The 23,955-nt window shown below is 42.3% G+C and overlaps 1 protein-coding gene across 2 annotated transcripts in view; it reads right to left on the bottom strand.

Annotated features, from left to right (window-relative positions):
- Positions 1–23,955, bottom strand: part of TMC1 (transmembrane channel like 1) — an 83,471-nt gene extending 59,516 nt beyond the window's left edge. Inside the window, exons 1-7 of one of the 2 annotated variants that reach the window (XM_083464830.1) lie at positions 23,224–23,954; positions 16,090–16,140; positions 14,068–14,374; positions 7,604–7,741; positions 3,240–3,330; positions 769–850; positions 280–386 (exon numbers count right to left, since the gene is read on the bottom strand). In XM_083464830.1, the coding sequence (XP_083320956.1) occupies positions 280–386; positions 769–850; positions 3,240–3,330; positions 7,604–7,741; positions 14,068–14,374; positions 16,090–16,140; positions 23,224–23,263 (816 nt within the window). In that variant the 5' untranslated portion in view covers positions 23,264–23,954. Of the gene's footprint in view, positions 1–279; positions 387–768; positions 851–3,239; positions 3,331–7,603; positions 7,742–14,067; positions 14,375–16,089; positions 16,141–23,223 lie in introns of both variants that reach the window. The other variant, XM_083464831.1, reaches the window with a different exon arrangement.

Raw genomic sequence — 23,955 nt, 5'->3', positions numbered from 1 at the left:
ACAGGAATCATCTCTGGTAAATATGGCAGTGCATATGATGCATGAATTAACAAGATAAAAAACGTTTCAAGGACAACAAAAGATCTCTAACATCATTTGAATCCTACTGATTGTAAATGTCAGTCTAGCTCTGATCTTCCTGACAGTGGAATTTTATCCAAAATGCCCAGTCCCCCATTGTTTGCTCTGGTCTTAACTTTAACCCATTTTCCTGTGTGACATTTAAGCCTAAAGAGAAACAGCAAAAGAGGCTGGGCATATTAATGTAGTTATCCCCACCTCAGGCACCATGACAAGACCAAAAGTCAGTCCAAATAGGATTATATTTATTCCATACATCCATCGCAAAAATATGAAGTAGGAGGCAACAGAAGAGCCAAAATGACCTACAAGACATGAAGCAAGATAAAAGGGCAAATGAATCATTCTTCACCTTTTTTGTCCTTTCAAATAAGATATAAATCAGTATATTTATACTTGCTTAACACACCACAAATCAGTGGCTGCCACTTTCCCATCCTAAAACCTAACCATGTATTACTATTGATGTGATCTGGTAAAACCATAGTAAATTATTGCTTACATTCGTATATGCATGGTTCGTATGCAAATATATGTTACAAATTCCAGCAATCCTTGATATGCAATGTATTTATTGCTGTTTAAAAGCTACGGAATGAAAGGAGCAATGGTATGCAACAGTGGAGGGGAACTCTAGGCCTGTCTCCCAGGAAGATGAAAATTACTTAATTCTTCTCTCTCACTTACTTTCAATTTCTTTTATTTTCATTTCCCAGGGTATGCAGGCTGTCCGAAAATTCTCAAAATCACGTTGAAATTTCATCCATTTCTGAAATAAATATTACAAAAGCAAAATAGGACATTAGGACAATGAGAAAAGAATGAACACTTTCAACTAAAAATCTGTCTGACGATCTTAAACCTCTGTGCTTCCAAAATCTGTGTGCACTCTAGGTTGTTAGAGTGGCTTTGGCATCAGTGTTTCTGTTGAAGGCACAGGAAATGCAAATGTGTTTCCTGTCCTACACTTTTCTGTCTTCCACATCTTTCTGCAGCAAGCTGATATGTTAGTGTCCCCATCTTCCTACCCAAGGACTGCTTCTCTCGGTGTGAACAAGCATGGACCCTGCATTTGCCGTATGAAACCCTTCTCCACTTACCCCTTCCAAGGCCGGTACAGAGGGTGGTGACACAAGAACAGGGCTTTTACCTTAACTTGGAGGGTAATCAAGTATTCATAGAATCATAGAATCATAGAGTTGGAAGAGACCACAAGGGCCATTGAGTCCAACCCCCTGCCAAGCAGGAAACACCATCAGAGCACTCCTGACATATGGTTGTCAAGCCTCTGCTTAAAGACCTCCAAAGTAGGAGACTCCACCACACTCCTTGGCAGCAAATTCCACTGTCGAACAGCTCTTACTGTCAGGAAGTTCTTCCTAATGTTTAGGTGGAATCTTCTTTCTTGTAGTTTGGATCCATTGGATCCCTCCTCTATGTGACATCCTTTTATATATTTGAACATGGCTATCATATCACCCCTTAACCTCCTCTTCTCCAGGCTAAACATGCCCAGCTCCCTTAGCCGTTCCTCATAAGGCATCGTTTCCAGACCTTTGACCATTTTGGTTGCCCTCCTCTGGACACGCTCCAGTTTGTCAGTGTCCTTCTTGAACTGTGGTGCCCAGAACTGGACACAGTACTCCAGGTGAGGTCTGACCAGAGCAGAATACAGTGGCACTATTACTTCCCTTGATCTAGATGCTATACTCCTATTGATGCAGCCCAGAATTGCATTGGCTTTTTTAGCTGCCGCGCCACACTGTTGGCTCATGTCAAGTTTGTGGTCAACCAAGACTCCTAGATCCTTTTCACATGTACTGCTCTCAAGCCAGGTGTCACCCATCTTGTATTTGTGCCTCTCATTTTTTTTGCCCAAGTGCAATACTTTACATTTCTCCCTGTTAAAATTCATCTTGTTTGTTTTGGCCCAGTTCTCTAATCTGTCAAGGTCGTCTTGAAGTGTGATCCTGTCCTCTGGGGTGTTAGCCACCCCTCCCAGTTTGGTGTCATCTGCAAATTTGATCAGGATGCCCTTGAGTCCATCATCCAAGTCGTTGATAAAGATGTTGAATAAGACCGGGCCCAAGACAGAACCCTGTGGCACCCCACTAGTCACTCTTCTCCAGGATGAAGAGGAACCATTGATGAGCACCCTTTGGGTTCGGTCAGTCAGCCAGTTACAAATCCACTGAGTGGTAGCATAGTCAAGACCGCATTTTACCAGCTTCTTTACAAGAATATCATGGGGCACCTTGTCGAATGCCTTGCTGAAATCAAGGTAGGCTACATCCACTGCGTTCCCTTTGGCTTCTTTTTGTGCTCATCCTTTTGAGGAGAGGGGTGGGTTTTGTATGTTTATAAATATTTGTCAATGAGCATTTTGTCTTCCTGCTTTGGTTGGTTTAAATGTTTCTTGCTATTTCTATTCTTACATTGTAAGTCGCTTTGAGACACAGTCATGTAAAAAGCAATCAACAAGTACAATAAGCAATAACACCAAGGGAAATCTGAAAATCTACATTATATTAAATGGAGGAGATATGAAACAGAAGGTTCTTCAGCATCCTTCCATATCCCACTTCCACATTTATTTCTCTCCATCATTTCAGCTGCACTTCAGCTCCATCCAAGTGCCAAAATGATCTACAAATCTTAATGCCAGAGGTTCACTGAGATTTTTTAATCATTTATTAACTAACTTACATATAATATTTCTAATCTGTGCCTTTCTTGTAGGTTTACTTGGGTCTGCAGCACCAAGTCACGCTGAAGCATTGGTTTTAATATGATTTCAGCCTATCTGTATTTCTTTGGATTACTTGCAGTTTCCTTTCCCTAATCATCATCTGATTTTGATACCTTCATTTATTTTTTGTGAATGTTCACCTGTGCTCCACTGACTGTGATCCATACCTGACTGCTCAGAATCTTTTTGATTACTATGATTTGAAGGCACAAATGTGTTTGAAGGATTAATAGAGAACATTAGCAGTTTTGTAGCATTTACAGAACTAAGATACCCAGGAAAATCTTCTTGCTTTTATAGCTAAAAGTAAATGCAATCCAAAAGGAGAGTGAAACCATTAATTCTGGAAGAGATATTTGAAAAAGGCTGAGTGAGCCAATTCAAAGCCATAATGAGAGATGGTCCTTACTTTCATCATCATCACTTTATATGCATAAAATTTCTTCCCTTTCCCTTTGCCAAGGGCTCCTTCAAATTTTTCCACAAACTGCTGAGCATCTCTGAAAAATAAAAATAAAGAAGTGCTTGTGGATTTATCTGAAAGCATCTTTCCTCTCACTTTCTCTTCTGCTGAAACATTGAGACACACTTGACATTACTGAGCATCCCAATGACATGTTATGCCAAACACTTTCTCTTCCACTAAACATGGGAACCACATTCCTTATTTCCTCGTCCCCTCAAGCACAGTTTGCCCATGTCCTGGCATTATGACACGCCACCCCCACCCACTGCCCACAATAGCCAATGATGTAGAGCCAGATAAGGACACATAGAATATCAAGGCATCAAGAAAATTACTATTGGATGTCATGGAACAAGAAACTAAACACAGACATGCCATTTCACAATAAAATGTTTCATTTTATTGTTTCATTCCCTGCCTTTCTTGTGCACTATCTTGGATTATTCTAAACTCACTATGATTCTCTGTAGCAACAGTGGGGGACTTGTGGGCCTCCAGATGTTGTTGCATTCCAACTCCCATCAGCTGCAGCCAGCACGGCCAACGGAGGAGGGGGAGGGAAGGAATTGTTCTGCAACATCTGGAGGACCACACGGTCCCCTAGAGAACTGTAAGCTTCATCCACAAGCATTTATAGTGGGATTGTGATGGTGTGCTGTGGGCCATGGCCAGCAGATTTAGCACTGTTTCTGTAGCAAAAGAGGATTTTTTGAATAACCCTAATGTGAAGATGCCATCCCAGGAAGAGTAGTAGTAGGAAGCAAAACAAAAAAGGATGCCAGCACTTGTATTCTACCCACACGCACAATAAATAAATAAAACAATACAAAAATACAACAGTCATTTTACTGGCCCCTGTCAAGCACCTGTATTCCCCAGCAACTGACATCTGTACCACTCATGGACTATTTACATGATAAATCCAAATAGCTTATTTTACAGGCACTTCAGCACACATCTCAATAATGCTGTGGTTTTAGGAAGTATTCCCAGTGGATCTTTCTTAAAAACAAAACTTATGAAAAGCAACTCTGCTGCTTGAGTAGACTATCTCAGAAGATAGTCAGAGGGTAATGATTCAAAGAACACAAAATACTATTATGTTCAATGAGCTAATTAAAACAAAGCCTTCTGTGCTGCTGCAGCCATCCACTGCTGCAGAGGGCTTCATCCTTTGTTCAGCTCAGCTTTCCTACCTTAGATATAGTCAGACAGAAACATAAGGAGCGCAGCCCTGGCACTTCTTTCACAGAAAGAGCAACAACTTTATTTGCAGATGTGCTGTAGTGTAATTTGATGGGAGGACTAGCACATGCTCCATATGTTCAGTAGGCTGGGCTTCGCTGCCTCAAAGTCATCGACCCAGTGAACTTCATGGCTGATCAAGGATATGAACCCAGGTTTCCTCAGCCAAGTCCAACATGCTACACCACACTTTCAAGCTCACTGTTCACAAGTACTTAAAGATTGCTGCATCAAATATCAGCCATCTACAACAGGGGTAGGGAACCTCCAGCCTGTGGGCCAACATTGGCTTGCCTAAGGATTGAATTTGGCCTGCAAAGCTTTTTTAAAAGCCATATCCACCTGCCAATCAGCTGAGATCACTCCAATGGTGGTGACATCACCTGATGAGGCAGGGTTAAATCCTGCTAGGTTTAGCTGCACACACTCCCATGATTCACTTTGAAGTCCCAACAGCTGGGGCTTCAAAGCACAACATTGCCATAGGTAGGGAGAGAAGAATCTGGCCCACTGGGCAGAAAAGATCTGCCACCCCTGATCAAGGGCCTGCTGAACAGTCATCAGGTCAAGACACTGAAACAGACTGATAACCCCCTGAATGTTACAGAACCATTCTGAAGGGTTTTCTGGCCTTTTCACTCTGGGTATAAAAGTTGGAGCAAAGTACAAAAATACCATCAGCTTTGGGATCTTGTTAACTGACCTGTTTGTAAGCTTTATGCTCACTAAATTTTCTAATTACAGATAGGTAGCCGTGTTGGTCTGCCATAGTAAAAAAATAAAATAAAAAGTTCCTTCCAGTAGCACCTTAAAGACCAACTAAGTTAGTTCTTGGTATGAGCTTTCGTGTGCATGCACACGAAAACTCATACCAAGAACTAACTTAGTTGGTCTTTAAGGTGCTACTGGAAGGAACTTTTTAATTTTATTTTTAAATTTTCTAAATTATTTAAAATTGTTCATTGTTGAATTGTTAGTGTTATGTTGTACAGATATTGTAATTTTTATTATGTATTATGGTTATTGTACTACTGCATTTTTACTGTTTTTTCTCCTGTCAACTGCTTTGAGCATAAATATAACAGAAAACACATATAAATTGATTATGACTTTAAACATGAGATCCTTAATTTGTCAGATATGACAAGAGAGTGAAATCTGTTTGGCTTATGTTTTGAAAATACATCACCAAAAGACCCGTGAAAGCATTTTACTTTATGAAAGATATCTGGTAACTGCCCAGTCACCTGCAAAGGACCCTCACTTTCAAACATCACCATCCACTCCCTGTGTGTTCTTATAAAGCATGTTTGGACATCAGAAACAAACCTTGTACATCTTTACTCAAAGATGCAAAAGTGTCAAAAACACAAGGTAAGTGGATTGTGTGCTATATGTAAATTATCGATAATACAAGACAGACCAAAATGTACTCTCTTAGCTAACCCATTGAAAGCTTTATTAAATTCAAAGAAACATTAATCTAATTACCAACACAAGGGGCATGAATATTTCATGAGCACAGGTATTATTGTCCTTAAATGGCCTAGCTTAATAATTCATGGGAGGTGTGGGGTTGCAGCTCTGAAAGTGCGAGGTATACTGTACTTGGGCTGTTTCAAGGTTGCAAAAGTGGGGAATGAATTACCAAACTTAAGAGGTTGCTTCTGAAGAGGAGGATTCAAGTGGATTGCTCAACTTTTCAATAACAGGTCAAGATAGTTTCAGGCACCAGCTCAAATTTCATTAAAGAGAAATGCAGTGTTGCTCCAGGGCAACTCTTTAAAAAGATTAATTTTATTTTAAAAAACAAGGCCAGAATTTCAAGGTGATATATCCAGTTGTGGTGCAACAACCTCTGATTAACATTTCCACCTCTTCCCGTTGCAGTTCCCTGTTCACACAGAAAATCTGCTCCAGAGGCTCAGGGAACCCTTTAGAGCAGATTGTGGTGCTGCAAAGGAAGGGGAATTCCATCACTTGTGACTGGAGTATAATCCAGGCTGGATAGAAATAATTGCTTAATTAAACCACAGGTCCACATGTGACCCCACATGTGGTCTCATTAAATGCCATCCTCAAGAATTCTGTTGGTTTTCTACCTCATGTTCCTTCATGTTCCTTCCCCTTTCTTGCCTCTCTAGATTCGCTTTATATAGCACATTAATGTCAGGAATGAGTTACTTTTCATTGTTTTCCAGAACAGTGACTGCATTGAACTGATAAATAAATGTCTGTATAGTTATTTGAGGGTGATCCCATCATACCAAGTGGGGCATAATTCTGAATAGACTTCATTAAATTGGGACTTCTAGCCTGCTGTAGCTCTGGTGAACACTGAAGAGGGTGGTCTTTATTCCAGATCCAGAATTTCTGGAACCACCCACCAGTTGAATGGAACCCCTGACAGATTAACCTTGAGGAAATGTGGCTGTCCATGGAAAAAGGTTGCCCACCCCCAATTGAAATAAAGCTGTGGCCTTGCTTCTACATTAATTACCCCTGAACTACATTACAGATGATCAGAAATCCCACCTTTGATCCTATTTCAGGACCTACTGTGTCTTTCTTATCATAGTTCTGGGAACTAAAGTTATTTATTCAATGAATTATAGTGGCTCATGCATGGAGTTACATCCCTAGATCACATCTGACAGCTGCATGTGTGAACTGACTTAATTTTTAATGGGAAAAAGCCAACAAACTTGTGACACCTTAAAGATTCACCTGTTTATTGAGCTTTCATAGTCCATAGTCTTCTCCATCGAACATGCTGCAAAAAGGGGTGGCCTGATTGCATGCATGATTACAAATATCACTGATAGAATTTTATATTACCTCCAACCCAATGGGCTTGTTCCAGTGTAAGTCATATCTCGGTCACACCGCAATCAGAGGGGCTTAAGTAAGTCAAGGCTGACTTAGTCTGGATCCAGCCCAATGCTTCTCTGTGACACCAGTACACACATTCACCTGTGAGTGATCAAATACTGAGTAATCAAGCAGTCACGACTAAAACACGTGCAAACATGCCCTACAAGTGACCATATACAGTTTCATACTTCAAGACTTCCAGTTTCTTTTTCATATTCCAGGGCTTGTTTCTTAATGTGGCAATTAGCTTCTTTTTCTCTTCTACCGCTTCCTTCAGCTTGGCTATTTCCTCCTCTGTAAGCTCCTCTTCAGAACTTGAATCAGAGCTTTAAAAAAGAGAGAGAGGTGAAAAGAGGGACAGCTTCACTGGTATGCTTGGGGGCAGCTGCTCCACCCACCCCTGGAAAGTATGTATTATTAAACTTGCTACATAATGTGTTCCCATGCCCCCCACACCCTGGCATGCAGTCTCCCCTCCAATTTGCACAGCATGAGCAAACATCAAGCAATATGAAACTGGATAATGAATTAAGGACTTCTGGGGTGGCGCCATCGGCAATGGCGGACTCCCTCTGAACTGGAGGGACTAGCTCTGCGTGAAATGGGTCTTTTCCGCTACGGCAAAGCGGGGACCCTGCTAAAAATCCTATGTGAAGCCTGTGACCATGGGACTCGGCGGGCACCCTTAGCACCCCCCCAACCCGCAAAGGAACCCACTAACGGGCTCCGAAGTGAAGAGGGGGAAGTGGCGCGGTGCTGTGGATCAACTGCTATTTCCGTGGAGCGAAGCCGCACAGCCGTTGCCGGAGAGCGCTGCCTTTTTCCTGGGACAATTTGGCTTCTAAAATAAGCACCCGTGAGTACTTAAACTTTGAACAATCGGACTTTAAATAAGGACTTGTGAGCAGAAAGGAATTGGACTTAAAAATTTGTTTTAATTTGGCACTGAAACGGGAAGGTCTAAACAGGAAGTCAGCCTTCCGTTTCTTTGTAGACAGAATAAAGCAAAGACAAAGTAAACTAGAGCTCAGAAAATCGCTTCTAAAGGATTGGCTTTCGTCATTTAAAATTGTTGAACCCCCCTTTGGCAGCAGGAGAAGAAGGGGGATCTTTTTTGGACTGTTTAAACCTGCAGAAGTGAGTTTAAAGTAAAGTAACTTTCCACCGTCCTGATCCTGGAGCGGGGTGTCAGGACTGACGTTTGAAGCTCATTGACCAGAGACAAACGTTTTTGACAGATAGTTAAAGGAAGAGAAACATAGTGATTCCACTGTTTCCTTTCGCACTTTAAAGGAACAAATATTGACAAAATATCTCAAAAAGGATACTTTGTTGCAAGAACAAATAGAAGTTCTCCCCCTAGAGGGAGACTGTGAAACTGTAACTAATTCCAGGGAGCTTGCAGCTCTCTCAGATTACAATCGTGGGAATGGACTTGTGACCTTGTAGGACAATGTATTCAGAGGCTCTGTTGCGTGTTCTCTGTAAAACAAGTGCCCTACTGGAACAGTTAAGTGAGAAGATGGATTTGATGACTAATGCGGCCAGAATTTTTGAACAGGCAGTGGGAAACTATGTGGAGCCCACCCAGGAATTAGATCAGGAATGTGTCCTGACAGAGCAGATGAGAGAAGAGGATGCTGCTGAATCTTGGGCGCCAGAGATGGAGGGAGCTGCGGCCTTGCAGGAACAAGAGCTTTTGGACTTGACAAATGAACTTGGAAAAAGCCAGATTTGGAAAGATAAAGTTTGGATTGGTTTGGAAATGGTTGGATAGACCCCCCTATGCAGGGATGTTTGGACTTTCCGAGTCTGGCAATGGGCCGTGAGATATTTGGAGCTGTGGGGGCTCTCAATTTTGGAGGGATTCTGAAACATCTTCTTAAATACCACATGGAGTTGAGTCTGGACTATGGAAAAGGGGCTGATTTGTTGAAAAGGGTCAAAAACATCACCAAGCTGGAGTTCCCATGAGTGAAAGGAGAATATGAAGAAGAGCTGCGGAAGGGACATGGAATAGACTTAAGGGCCTCGGATGTAAGGTTACCAGGTTAATGCGCTAGATCGATGGGATAAAAAGGACTGACAAAACCCGGGACCAGGAGGAAGGGACGCTGGATGAAGATTGGATTGTTTTTATTTCTCTTTTTATTACCATGATTGTTTTATAAAATTGATGAATGTTAGAAAAATGTTGGACTGAAATTACTCGGCTCTAGCAAAAATGTTTAAAGAATTAGGTAAGAATATTATGGTTGTGAGAAGTCGGTAAAAATAAGATTAGTTTTAAGTTTTTAAGGTTTTCTATAAGATAAGATGAAAATAGATTAAGGTAATGTAATGACAGAATACTATGAAATATGGAAAGGATTTGCTGTGATAATTATTAACCAGGATACAAAAAAAGGGAGGAGGAGGAGGTCAAAGAAAGAAGGTAATGAGAGTTGAGGATTTGAGAATGATGGATTTATTTTTGTCTGTTTGCGGTGTATTTTTGTTTTTTGAATTTGTATTGTTTGATGTGGTTTGTTTTTTCTTTATTCTTTCTTTTTCTGCTTTGTTTTTTCTTTGTAATTTCAAAAATTTTCAATAAATATCATATGGAAATAAAAGAAACTGGATAATGAAACTGAACTTGGACTTTAAGCATAGCCTCCAACATTCCTCAGCTGAAAAAAGGGCCATTTCTCACTCCCCCTGTAACTGACCCTCCTCGACAGCCCTTCCCCCTCCCCCTCCCCCACGGAAGCATTTCCAATCAGAAGAGGGGCGAGTGCCAGCACCACTGCTCCAATGGGACACGGCACACACGCCCTCCACTGTCCTGAGAAAATGCTCTTCTTTTTTTGCAGTATTGTTATTTTTGTTTTGAAGAAACAGAAAACAGATTAGCAACCACCATTCCCACCCTCTGAATGCTCCAAACATTGTGCTTCCGCCTCCCTTTCCCATGCACAATATCTCAGAACGATGCCAGTGCAGCCCATTGTGGAGGATACAAAATAGTGGCCAAGTTGCCAGCATAGTTCCTCCTCCTCTTCCTCCCGACACATGGACAAAGGCCTTAGGAAAGGGGAAAGGAAGACACTGCCAGAGGTGAGGTTCCTCTCTGAGAAAGTGTTGGGGAATGTACCGTATTTTTCACCCCATAGGGCGCACCGGCCCATAGGCGCACCTAGTTTGGGGGGGGGGGAATAAAGAAAAAAAATATTTCCCCCCCCAGGCGCGGGGCTGGGGCGGGGGAAGCCCGAGCTTCCCCCAACCCCAGCCCCCAGAACAGGGGGCTCCCGCCGGGCTCCCACGCCTTGCGGATATCTGCCTGAAGCCCAAACCAGGTTGGGGAACAGCGGGATGGCGTTCCGCCTCCCCGCTGTCCCCCGAGCTTGTGGGGCTGGCGGTGGGGAGAAGCACGCTTCTCCCCACCGCCAGCCTCCAAACCAGGTTGGGGAACCGAAGCCCGGGGCGTGCTGTGCAGTGCGCCCCAGGCTTCGAGATGCAGACTGCTATCCGCAAGCCTAGGGAGCCCGACGGGAACTCCCGCGGGCTCCTACGGCTTGCGGAGAGCTTCCTGAAGCCTGGAGAGCGAGAGGGGTCAGCGAAAGCCTGCATTCGCCCCATAGGACGCACACAGATTTCCCCTTCATTTCTGGAGGGGAAAACGTGCGTCCTATAGGGCAAAAAATACGGTATCTTCCGACTGGACAAGCTCAGCATAAATTGTCCTATCAATTCCTCTGGCCATAAATAGGGATAATAACTCTGAGGTGCTTAGACTTTCAGCAGTAAGGCATGTCATTTTAGGGGGGTGAAACTTAATTTTTGACAGTGAGGGATCTTTAAAATATGTTTTTAGGTGTAAGGAACTCAAATCTGCTATTATTTTTTTGATTGGACAACATTAGCTTGGTAAGGTCAACGTTTGATGAAGAAACACATAACATGCTTTCAGAATTTTAATGCTACCTTCTGAAAAGATCAGGTAATGCAATATAATAATAAATATTAATAATATTAATATATTATATAACTGCAATCACTTGACAGTAATTTTTCATTATTTCTATGCGATTTTACACATATTTTACTTACAAAGCAAAACTAAATTATATTTATTTAACCAAAATATATTTTGAATTCCCAAATCATGACACAACTTTTTAGCATCCCTCATATTTTGAAAGTTGAAAGTTGAAAAATTGAACATACCCTACTGCAGCAGGTTCCTATGAGCAATCATCATATAAAGCTTAAAAAAGAATGAGCGGTGTAAAATATTTTCCATAGTGGAATAAAAGGTTAACACCCCTTCCATTCCAGCCCTGATATGATGATGTTTCATCGTGTTTTTAATATTCTGTTGGGAGACGCCCAGAGTGGCTGGGGAAACCCAGTCAGATGGGTGGAATAATAATAATAATAATAATAATAATAATAATAATAATAATAATAATAATAATAAGATGTTTGGAAGTTTAATAATAAGATGTTTGGAAGCTGTGGCTGGATGGTTATGTGGGAGCCGGTTGAAGCTAAATCCTTCGAAGACAGAGGTCCTGTGGCTGGGACTGGACAATATGGGATTGGGGGGGCAACTCCCATCTCTTGCGGGGGCGCAATTAGTGCCAGCACCGTCCGTTAAGAGTTTGGGTGTAATCTTCGATACCTCCCTCTCTATGGAGGCACAGATTACAGCTATAACAAAGGCAGCATTTTTTCACCTCCGCCAAGCTAAACAGTTGGCTCCTTATCTCTCTCGCCCTGACCTAGCCACTGTGATCCACGCGACGGTCACCTCCAGACTGGATTATTGTAACTTGCTCTACGTGGGGCTGCCCTTGAGACTGAACCAGAAACTCCAGCGGGTGCAGAATGCTGCAGCGAGATTCCTTATGGGGTCTTCGCTGCGAGAGCACATTCACCCGGTGCTATACCAGCTGCACTGGCTCCCGGTGGAGTACAGGATCAGGTTTAAGGTGCTGGTTTTAACCTTCAAAGCCCTATACGGCCTAGGACCCTCGTACCTACGGGACCGCCTCTCCTGGTATGTCCCACAGAGGACCTTACAGTCTGCAAATAATAACATCTTGGAGGTCCCAGGCCACAGAGAAGTTAGGCTGGCCTCAACTAGAGCCAGGGCTTTTTCGGCTGTGACTCCGATCTGGTGGAACACTCTGTCACAAGAGACTAGGGCCCTGCGGGACCTGACATCTTTCCGCAGGGCCTGCAAGACAGAGTTGTTCCACCAGGCCTTTGGCCAGGGCACAGCCTGACTCCCTCCCTCGGCAATCTTCGCGGAGCTCTGGCCCAATGGTTGCCAGTGGCTTGAATTAATTAATTAATTTTATAATGAATGATTTTAGAATGTTGTTTATGTTGTACTTTTGTACTGTTTTATTGTTGTTAGCCGCCCTGAGCCCGGCTTCGGCTGGGGAGGGCGGGATATAAATAAAATTTAATAATAATAATAATAATAATAATAATAATAATAATAATAATAATAATAATATCTCATAGCTGGCACATTCCCACTACATATGAGTTTTTTTGTCTCATTATTTCTACTGTCTTTCAGGAACAAACTAAATGTGATGATGACTTCCTGATTATCAAGATTGCTTCATTGATTCCTGAATGTATGTGGGATATTTTTGGTGGGAGCACCAACAGCAGTAATCAAAAACTGAAAATATGTAGTTTCTGCCAGATATTTGAAGTAAATAGACCCATTTGCTTCTGCGCTGTCTTCATGCCTTGATTAATTTTAATACTAATACATGGGTTTGGGGAAGGACTGTGGAGGGCGCAGCTCTGAGTAGGGGGAGGGCTGCAGCACAGCAGTGGAGCTTTGCATGCAGAAGGTCGCAGGTTCGCTCCCCAGCATCTCCAGGTTGGACTGGGAGAGACCATATGAAACCCTGGAGAATACACACACTATGCTGCACTCCTATTCTGGCTCCAGTCCCTCGCAATGGCTTTTTAGTTAGAAAACTAATTATAGGCACATAGCAACAAACTACATGACAAACAACATGCCTAATTTGGCTCTTTCTCCTTTGCGTATTGAGGTCTCAGAATCTGACATACATTGCAAACACAGCTTTGAACAGGAGTGGCCAGTTATACGTTGCCAAATAGGACATCCATTTTCAGAAAATGTGCATGTGGTGATTTATATGCATAGATGCATCTCAGCACAGTGTGGAAGGCACCCAGGTGACATGTGTGTGCCCAAATAGAATATGCTTTCAAACAGAGAACGCCGCCCCCTAGCAGTCCTTCAGTGTAGTGGACTGCACTCTGTTGAGCACAACACACAGTCACTCAAAAGTGTCACGTCCTCTGGCCAAAATTAAACTGCAGAGCTCTTTTGGAAATACTCCATTTTTATGAGAACTGAGTATGTATAGATCTGGCTCCATGAGCTTAGGGAGAAGGTGATGGTCTCTCCTTCAATGGAGGCTTTTAAACATACAGGTTGGGTGACTGTCAGGGATTCTTTCCCTGTGATTCCTGCCTTGCAGAGGGTGGGACCAGATGACCCTTGATAGCCCTCCCCTCTCTACCGTTCTAGGAGTACTGCAGATTGCTGCAGTATGCCTAACACAACCATCATTGACTTTACATTCAAGAGATCATCATAATAAGGCCTTACCCTGATCCTTTTTTCTTTTTGTCTTTCTTTTTTTTCTTTTTCCCTTTTTTCTTGTCCTTTCGTTTTTTATCCCCATCTTCTTCATCACCATCCTTGGTCATCTGGTTGGCTCTGTTCTTCCTGCTTTTACAGCCTTCTCCATCCGATTCGCTGATGTCTAATCCACCATCTTTCATCCTTCGCCTTTTGTATTTTCGCCTACGATCTGCGGCAGTCTCTTCATCCTCATCCTCATCCTCTTCGTCCTCTTCATATTTCTCTCTGGTTTTTTTACTTGACGCTCCCTTTCTCTGAACAGATTCTTGCTCTTTATTGTCAAGAACAGAGAATAAAAATACATTCCCTCTGGATATCAGCCACCTCCCCCCCCCCCACACACACACACACAAACCTACACACACACACAAAACATTGTTTTCTGATGTCATTGTTTCAAGCCAAGTAAAAGCAGTGAATGATCCCTGGGCCAGTCGCGGTGCAGTGAGAAACCACAGCCTCAGTTCTCAGTCATTATGGACCATATTCGGTAGCCTTGCATTAGCCATGCAGCCTCACATACCTCACAGGTAGGGTGGACAGATGCAGACGTGACCAGGGCTCCTCCTGCACCTTTAATAGTGATGCAGAAGGATGAATGTCAACAGGTGTGACGTGCCTGAACTGCTACTAATTCCACATAATTGTGAAAAGGACAGAAGTCCAGCCTGGCCAGGCATTTCCCGGGGACTCTTATGAGGCAATGCACCTCTCTGGGCTCTTCAGAAGGATCAGATACAAAAGTAGCAAAACAAAAATGGAGAAGCGAGTAAATTTTTTGACAACCTTGGTGGTCAGTTAAAGTCTGCAGTGCCTCACTTGCCTGCCCCATTTCAGAGTATAGTACCTTAATGGGACATTAAGAAACCAGTGCAGTTGCAGCCATTTATAAATAGCATTGGAATGACATCAAACAAAGTTTTTCCTAGACGGTGTACACAATTCCAGGACAGTGTTCAGCTCTGACAAAGAATGCAAACCCCTGCTGTGCCAATGCACTGGAGCTGTGTTGGAAATCCAGGACAGAGCATTGGGATAATTTTGGCCCCGCTCCAAGGAATGCTAAGCACAGCAAAAACAAACAAACCACACACTTGACTAAAAGCTAGGCGTGCATATCACCTATGAGGTGTAAAGGGAGCCCTTGGGTTGAGTCCAGTCCTTCCCATTCCCTGCTCCCACCCTGCTCCAGGTGACTGGAACTATCAGAAATGGCCATAGATGAAATCTTAGCCATGTTTCAAACTGCTCACTATCTCGAAGGTGCTAAATGCTATTGCTCTATTCTCCATATCAGCCTCTTATAGGAGAGATTAGATGTGGACTTTTTATGACGCACAGATGGCATTGTCTGGATTGAGGACATCATCACAATGTGATGTCAACAGATTGCATTCCAACACTACACTGTTTAGGCTGTGTACTCTTATTTTTGGCCATATAGGTGGACCTATGTGTATCAGTCAGGTCCACCACCTTATGGGAGGTTTTCAAAAGCATAAAGCAGCCAGGCCAAAATTTGCTGTGGAAGATCAATGTATATATGTTGGCTTTTCTGTTAAAAACTACCTTCCTAGTTGCATTTTCCGCACTGAGGAAAAATAGGGAAATATATGGAATGATCCTAAGATCACAAATAAAACTCATATTCCACAAATATAAGCAGAATGTTAAGGAACAGAGTGTATGCCCTAAAAATGGGAAAACTTCCATTTAACACATGGTTGCCATTTTAATACTGTTAATTGAAATAATCGTGGCATGGTTGCTGTCATGTTTGTTAAGTACCATATCAACAAGAGGACACTATTCATGAATTTCTACCGCCCTTTGTAGGTGATGACATCTTGGTTCTTTTGCAGTGTGAACCATTGTGTATGAGGAATTGGCCTGTGCTTGTTGAAGGCAGAGATCTATAGAACCTCTTTTTACTCTCTCTCTCTCTCTCTCTCTCATTCACTCACACTCTATCCTGGGCATTCTTACCTTCTTCGCTTTCAGCAGCACTGCCTTCATCATTGTCAACCTCTATTCTCACTGTGGAGGAAAAGTAAAAACTCTTTGTTTTCTGTGTCCTGAAGTCCATTTAGCGGCTCTTTAATTCCCAGATCCTTAATGCATCTGCTGATTTTTCCCATCTCTGCATAGTCATTTAAAGACCAATTCTAGCATTCCAATCATAAAGACATTAGGCATGACCAGCATCCACCTGCAGACAGCTTTGTCCCATTTAAAATAATTTGAGCTGTGCTACTGCTAATGGCCCACTCCTGATAAATGGCTGGAGAATTTATCTTTCTCCTGGAAAAAGTCTGAAATGGCACACTGCATTCTGAGCACAGCAGGAAATTCTTGTTTGCTCATAGAGCACTCTGCCTTAACAACAGAGAGCCCGGCCCCTGTTGGTTCTGGCCTATACAAGTCGTACAAACATCAGTTACAATTGCTGAAGAGGTACAAGTAATGGGGGAAGAGCTGTAGCATCTGATGCCTACGCAGAAGACCACAGGTTCAGTCTGGGCATCTCCAGATAAGGATGGGTTACACACCTGTATGGAATTCCTAAGATCTACTGCCAGTCAGAGTAGACAATACTGTGCAAGATGCACCAATAGCATAAGGCAGCTTCCTATGTTCCCATGAAGAAGTAATGTTGTACATTAACAAATTAATACAGTAGCTGCAGATTTCAAATGCAGCACAACCTTATTTATCCAAATAAACCGATAACAAATTGTTAACCATCTAGAAAATCACAAAACATGACTTCTGGCTGCTGGCTATATGCTTTTTTCTGGGGAGTGGGATGCAGGGGTACGCATACCCCTAAACATTTTGTCAATTTTGTACTTTTGTCCATTTACTGTATTTATTTTTCCCGATTTGAACTATAAAATGGTGATTTTCTTGAGTCAAAATGAGAGTAGCCCAAACATTTTTTTAGGAAAAAAAGTGCTGGTTATATGTATGCTTATGAAAGGCGTTACATGTGGAACAAATGGTCAGTTTAGGTCATTTAGTTTTATCGTAAAAAGAGGCAAGAGATTTAGCATGACAGAAAGAAGGGAACAAGTTCCCAGTGGAAAGAAATGAAGGAGAATCATGAGAAAGGGAGGAGGTGCTTATTTCTAAATAGGCATGTCTAGGATTGCGCTGCTAGTGAACTTATTTATTTTTTGTTGTGAAATTTTGTGGGGAGAGATCTGTTTCATATACTATTAATCTGAGCAGGAAGTTAGATTTTATATTAAGATCAATGCAGGTCAGGATACACATCACAGAAAAATACTCATCTTTGAAAGATGAATGCACCAATGAGTTGCACAAAATGGATGTCTAGGTCCCCCCCCCCCCAATGGGCCTTCTTATCCTAACTCCAGTTCTCCCTTTCCCCAGTGCTGTAGCCCTCGTCCAGTTTCACAACCCATCTCACAGCTACATTAAAGTATTTTTGTTTTTAAAAAAGGCATGGAGACCCAATCATAGATCTCCCAGGTCACATCAACTTTGTCCTTCAGATTGTTCTAATTCCATAGCGGCAGGCTCACCACTGGTGAGCTTTTTGTGACTTTTCCACATTCCATCAGTCACATTGTTTCCTATTTTCACTTATCATTTGAAGGAACCTACCCAAATCTTTTTTCAAAACAATGGCGTACATGTTAATTTACTGGAGGACTTCCGGGTTGGCGCGATCTGGAAATGGCGGATTCCCTCCGAGCTCCGGAGGGAATCGGCTCAGCGGTGGATGGGTCTTTGCCGTGCCGGCGACACGGGGACCCTTAAAAACCGCAGGCGCGGATGCCTGCGGACTGAAGACTCGGCGGGTGCCCTAAGCGCCCCCCCTGATCCGCGAAAGGGGATACGGGGGACGGCGCGGCACTGAGAGTCGTCTACTACCACCGCTGAGAGAAGCCGCGAGCCATAACTGGAGAGCGCTGACTTCCTTCCTTGAAATTTGGACTGAAAAAAAGAACCCGTGAGTAATCTGGAACCGAACTTTAAAAATTTTACCTTCTGAATTAGAGACGACCGGGGGGTGTGCTAAAAGGAAGTCCCCACCCCCCCCCCTTGCAGAAGATCCAGAGCAACGATTTATGAACTAAGCTGGAGTGCCTACCCGGTAAAGGGTGAGTTTCAAAGAGACAGTAACTTCCAAGATTTGGAAAGGTAAATTTGAGCAGGAGAGTGGAGTGTTGGAAGAGCCTTCGTTTTGTGGTAAACAACCCTCCCTCCCGAGCCCGGGAGCGACCTGCTTTGGAGCCTGTACAGAGGAGCAGAATTTGACAGCTGTCAAAGCTGTCAAATGGACGGTTAATAGTGGAAAAATTGCCATTTAAGACCTCTCCGGATTAAAAGGAGCTACAATTGAATCAAAAGTGTGGGAAACAAAGAAACAATAACAGGACAGAGGATTGTTGGAGAAAAGACTACTAAGTAACCAGATTCCCTCTAGGGGGAACTCTGTGGAATTACAATGGCTGTGGGTGGAAAGATACTGAGAGAAATCGAAAGGATGTTTGCACTGGTGGGAACCTTACAGGAGCAGACTACAGTTATGACTGAACAATTGATGACCTTGAATTTGGAAACAAGTAGTTCTGCTGAATGTGATGAGGACCAGAGTGAGAAGGAACCCACAGCTGAATTTGAAATAATAAACAAAGAAGAGGAAAAGACAAAACAAGAAAGAGAACAAGCTATGTGGGAAAATACAAACCAGAAGCCGACATCTGGAGAACACAAGCAAGGAGACTACTGGATTAAATCCATTTTAAGCCTACGAAAGATACAGAAGACGAAAGTGGAGGCCCTGGGAGTTTATAAAATTCAGGAATTTGAAATAAAGAAGTACAAATGGGGCCTCCACATAGACTTTGATTTCGACTATCATCAAGACTTAGGCCTTGTGGAAATTTTTCAGCAGTTGTCTTTAAATATGGGAAGAGACTATGGACTGACTGGATTGATCGCTAAAGAAATCTTTCGAGATCTGATGACCGACAAAAAGGGCTACCAACAAAACTGGCGGAGAGGGACTGAAAGGGATTTGAGAGCCTCGGATGTGCGGAATCCAGGCTAAAAACTGTTATTTTGGACATGTTGTGGGAAAGGACGCAAAGCGGGGATGGGAGGGAGGGAAGCATTTAAATTGAAACAACACTCAAGACCAGGGGGTTTAGATAATAAGAAAATTAGTCAAGAAAAAATGAGAATCGAGGGAAGAGAATTGGGGTCCAACTTAGGGAAAATTTGTTTTTGTTTTTATAAAAGAATTAATATTAAGATGGAAAGAAATGCTGACTTGCTGACATAAATTTGGGAATAGGGATGCAAGGGAGGGGGTGGGGGGAAGTCAAGGACCAGGGTTAGAAAATAAGATTTTTGGGAATTATACATGTTTGTTGTCTTTTATGTCTGTTTTGGTGTTATGTGTTTTGTCTTTGTCTATATAAAATGTGAAAACCCAATAAAAATATTTAAAAAAAAAAATACATGTTAATTTACTGAGTGAAAACTCCATTGAACAAAATGAGTACTGCTTTGATAAAGTGGGAGATTAAAGAATGGCAAAATATGTAATGCTGAGAAAAGAACAGAATTATTATTGTTTTCTCACTGTGCAAGAGTTATTCAGAAGTTGGCAGGCTGATTTTTTTAAAAAGGCATATATGCAAGAAGCAGAAATTCCTTCCAAAAAGCCAGTAACATGCTCTGTCATTTCAATTTCCACCAACATCTGCATAATCTCCCCCTACTCCCAAATTATGCAAAAATGTTATTCAATATCAAGAGTGGAACGCAAAAATGAGTGTTCTTTTGTTTGGTCTGAATATATGCTTTCGCCTGGAGGCAGTAAATGGATCCACATTATACAAAGATCATTACAATTGCCATGGAGTCCTTGCAGTGATGAAGACAAACACTTTTGGAAAGATGCTTTGCATGCTATATTAGGGCACCTTACTTTATTTGTAAGGAGTGCCTTCAGTGATCTACTTTCAGCCAAAGAAAAAATTCCCATGGACAGAGGATCCTGATGAAACCATGGCAGTAAGGGAGCAGCCGGCTGCTTACGATATGCAGTGGAATGTCCATTAAAGCAGGGAGTATATATTCTGCAGAAATCAACATGCTGATATCTGTACCATAAAAAGACACTGCTCATAACCGGGGCTTAAACACATCGTCAATGTAATTGATTGAATTTAATTAAGCACAGTGGCACAGAATAACTAACAAGCAAAAGAGAATCCAATGGGCAGAGTAATGTGTTGATGTGAAGAAGCAGGTTGCTTATTCGCCTGGTGAATAATGCCTTGGGGAAGGGCTGTGCATTGGTAGAGCATAGACCTTGCATGCGGAAGGTCCCAGGTTCAATACTTGGTATCTCTTGGGAGAGACCCTGGTGCCAGTCACTGTGGAGGATACTGAGCCAATGGTCTGACTTGGCTTCCAATTCTCCTTAGTCCTATTCCTGAACTCTAGGCACTATTCGGGGTGACAGTGAATCAATGGGAAACTTTAACTGGGTGGCGCTGTGGGTTAAACCACAGAGCCTAGGACTTGCCGATCAGAAGGTTGGCGGTTCAAATCCCCAAGACGGGGTGAGTTCCCATTGATTGGTCCCTGCTCCTGCCAACCTAGCAGTTCGAAAGCACATCAAAGTGCAAGTAGATAAATAGGTACTGCTCTGGCGGGAAGGTAAATGGTGTTTCTGTGCGCTGCTCTGGTTCGCCAGAAGCGGCTTAGTCATGCTGGCCACATGACCCGGCTCCCTCGGCCAATAAAGCGAGATGAGCACTGCAACCCCAGAGTCGGCCACGACTGGACCTAATGGTCAGGGGTCCCTTTACCTTTAACTGTAGTAAGGTTTAACCAAGGGAAACAAAATATAATAAAACATTCCAGCATCCAGTTACTCTGTTTCTGCAATGCCTTTCTCTATCCCTCTCCTTCCTTCCTTCCTTCCTTCCTTCATTCCTTCCTTCCTTCCTTCCTTCTTTCTGACTTCCCTTCTTTCTTAAGCTGCAGGGATACACATATCTGGAAGCAAGTCACTCTGAACTGAGTGGGGCTCATTTCTGAATAAGCATATGTGGGACCGTGGGACCATATAAAATATCTGCCCCTGGACGTAGCCAGGATTTATGTTGGGGGTGGGGGGACAGGGCACCCACCGGTCATCATCCTCTGTCTGACTCTGTCTAGCAGATACGGAATGAAATGTCTCAAGAGCAGTAGCTTAAAATTACTTTATTTTGAACGCAAGTGCTCAGAAAAAAATCTGTCAAATTCTTTCTATAATTTCTACTTTTAGTTAAGTGTTTTCATTCATTCATTTATTTGATTTAGGAGGGCAGCTGCCCCCCCCACCCCCTAGCTACGCCCATATATCTGCCTCTCTTAATCAAAAGTAGGTCAGAAGCATTTATTTGGTGACAGGAAGGTCCCAGCAGAGTCGCAGAGCAGCTCCCTCCATGCTTGGCCTACCCACACAGCAACCTCTTGCCACAGGTCTTCCCAATGCTTTGAAAGGAACAATAGGGCTGGGTGGGGCTGGGTGCAATTGTCTCTTAGAAGGATCCCTAGAACTGATGCCTGCCTCTGAATAAAATATGCTTGCAGCTGCAGTCAGTTAGTATCATACACATACAGAGTGACTGGGGAAACCCAGACAGATGGGCAGGGTATAAATTATTATTATTATTATTATTATTATTATTATTATTATTATTATTATTATTATTATTATTATTTCATGAATCAACAGAGGCATTCTGAATTTAACAAGTACTGTCATAACTCCTTCACTGAAAGTTACTGAAGACAACCCCATGTGATCCTTTGAAACCATCCCTTTTATGCTGAAAATGAAAAACGTTAACAAAAAGTCATTTGAGGACTGAGAATGGTATCTCAAACAACTTGTTTATTGGACTGAATTGGCCCTTTCAAGTAACACTGTAGGTTGATCTATAACAATGGAAATCAAAACCCAGGACCAAAGAATATCTTTGATAAGAATTGCCTGCCCCTAAAACCACAATGACAGCTGAACTGAAACTCCAAATGAATGGGGTCAACGTCTTACTACTGTAAATTCAGAAAAAGATCTGAAACATACTTTTGGAATTGATTTCATAACAACCACATGAACTGATTAAGACAAAGAAATGAAAACAAATAAATGAAAATAACACATTTCTAAATTCATATGAGCTAGGTCATCCAGTCATTTTAACCATGCCCTGGACAGAATGCCACATAATAAAAAGGTTTGACAGTCCCTACTGGTTCCAAGAGAACTATAGACTATTTTTCTTGTAAATATTCTTTTTCATAGATGGTAAAATCCTGGTACCAACTAGACAGTTTTCATGACTGTTTCAGATGTGAATTCCATGACTTCTATATACAAATACATATTTAGGTCCATATTTTATCCATATGGTAGTTATTGTTTTTATTGTTTTTATTGTTTTTATTGTTTTTATTGTTGATATTGTTATTACTAATAGCTTCATGATGATTTATAGGATGATAATAAAAATAAAAATGATAATAAAGCCATTGTTTTTAATGGGAGTCAGTGTTCCCAGAGAGTGTTCACAAAACTGCAGAGGAGGCAGCTGCCACCTTCCCAGTATTGCAGGATGAAAATCTTTGAAAACCATGGCTTGTGGTGCCAGCAGCAATATCTTGGGGAAACTGTTAAGTTTTCTCCTCATGACTGACAATTCAAGTCACATGCAGAAATGTAGATATTTATTTTATTCAAGTCCTAATAGTGGGAAAGTAGGCATTCTGCCTCAACTGAGCCAAAATTTTGTTTTCTTATTATTATTCTTTCTCTTTCTTAGTTGTGTTTCAAAAACAGAGAATGCCAGCACAGAGTTTTGATTTACGAGTTAGTAGCAAGTTAATAGCTAGGCTGCCGAAATGAAAGGAAGAAGCTAAGAGCAAATTTCAGAGACAATGCAGAAGTCCCCCCCCCACACGTACACACACACACACGCACACCCCAGACTGGTGTTGGGAGGGAGTTTCAGCTATAAACACTAGAATTATGCACCTAAAGGATGCTGGAATAAGATGTATAATTAAAATTGCCATTACCATTCCTTGGTGAGGCAGTTGGCTTTTCACTTCTAGGCATCCTGGCTGTATTTCACAGGGCTCTTGGAGCTGCTGCCGGCCGAGGCAATTACCAGGATAAGTAGTTTGAGATAAAGTATCCAGCACATCAACATACTTATGTCTGTCGGCGAAAGGGTGCCGGTGGCGTTTCATTCTCTGAAACATAAGAAGGTACTAATTTCCTGAGTCATTCATTTTTCATGAATGTTTGGTTTGCCATTTAGGGGTAGTGTAGAAGAGTCAATTGGTTTGGAGGGTATGTCTTGCCCTGTCCCCCCGACCTTTCTAGCAGGGTGGGAATAAAACTTCTTACAGAACCACAAATCTCACTGGAAGTTGGCACACAAGGCTGAACCATATTATATTGCTAAAGAGTTTATTTCTACAAGAGAGGTCTAGCCATTGACCCCACAGAACACAGACACATATTAAAGTGAAAGCTAGGAGTACAATTCACCCAAGGGTTTGAGAATGGCTGTTCCAGTGCAGTGTCACAAACCCAGGACAGAGAAGGGCACGGATCAGTGGTAGAGCATCTGCTTAGAGAGAGAAGGTTCTGGGTTCAATCTCCAGCAAGTCAGGAAACTTCAGCAGGTACAGATTTTCTCAGCCTTGCATAGCAATCTGTGCGGGCCAAATTTCCCTCTTCTATATAAATGTTAAAGCTACAGAATCCCTGTCGTCCTTCCTTTCTGGTTCCCCTTGCTTTCA

This window comes from Podarcis liolepis, assembly GCF_965112155.1.
Source record: "Podarcis liolepis genome assembly, chromosome: 11".
Taxonomy (NCBI): Eukaryota; Metazoa; Chordata; class Lepidosauria; order Squamata; family Lacertidae; genus Podarcis; species Podarcis liolepis.
This window is presented reverse-complemented; position numbering and strand designations above follow the sequence as displayed.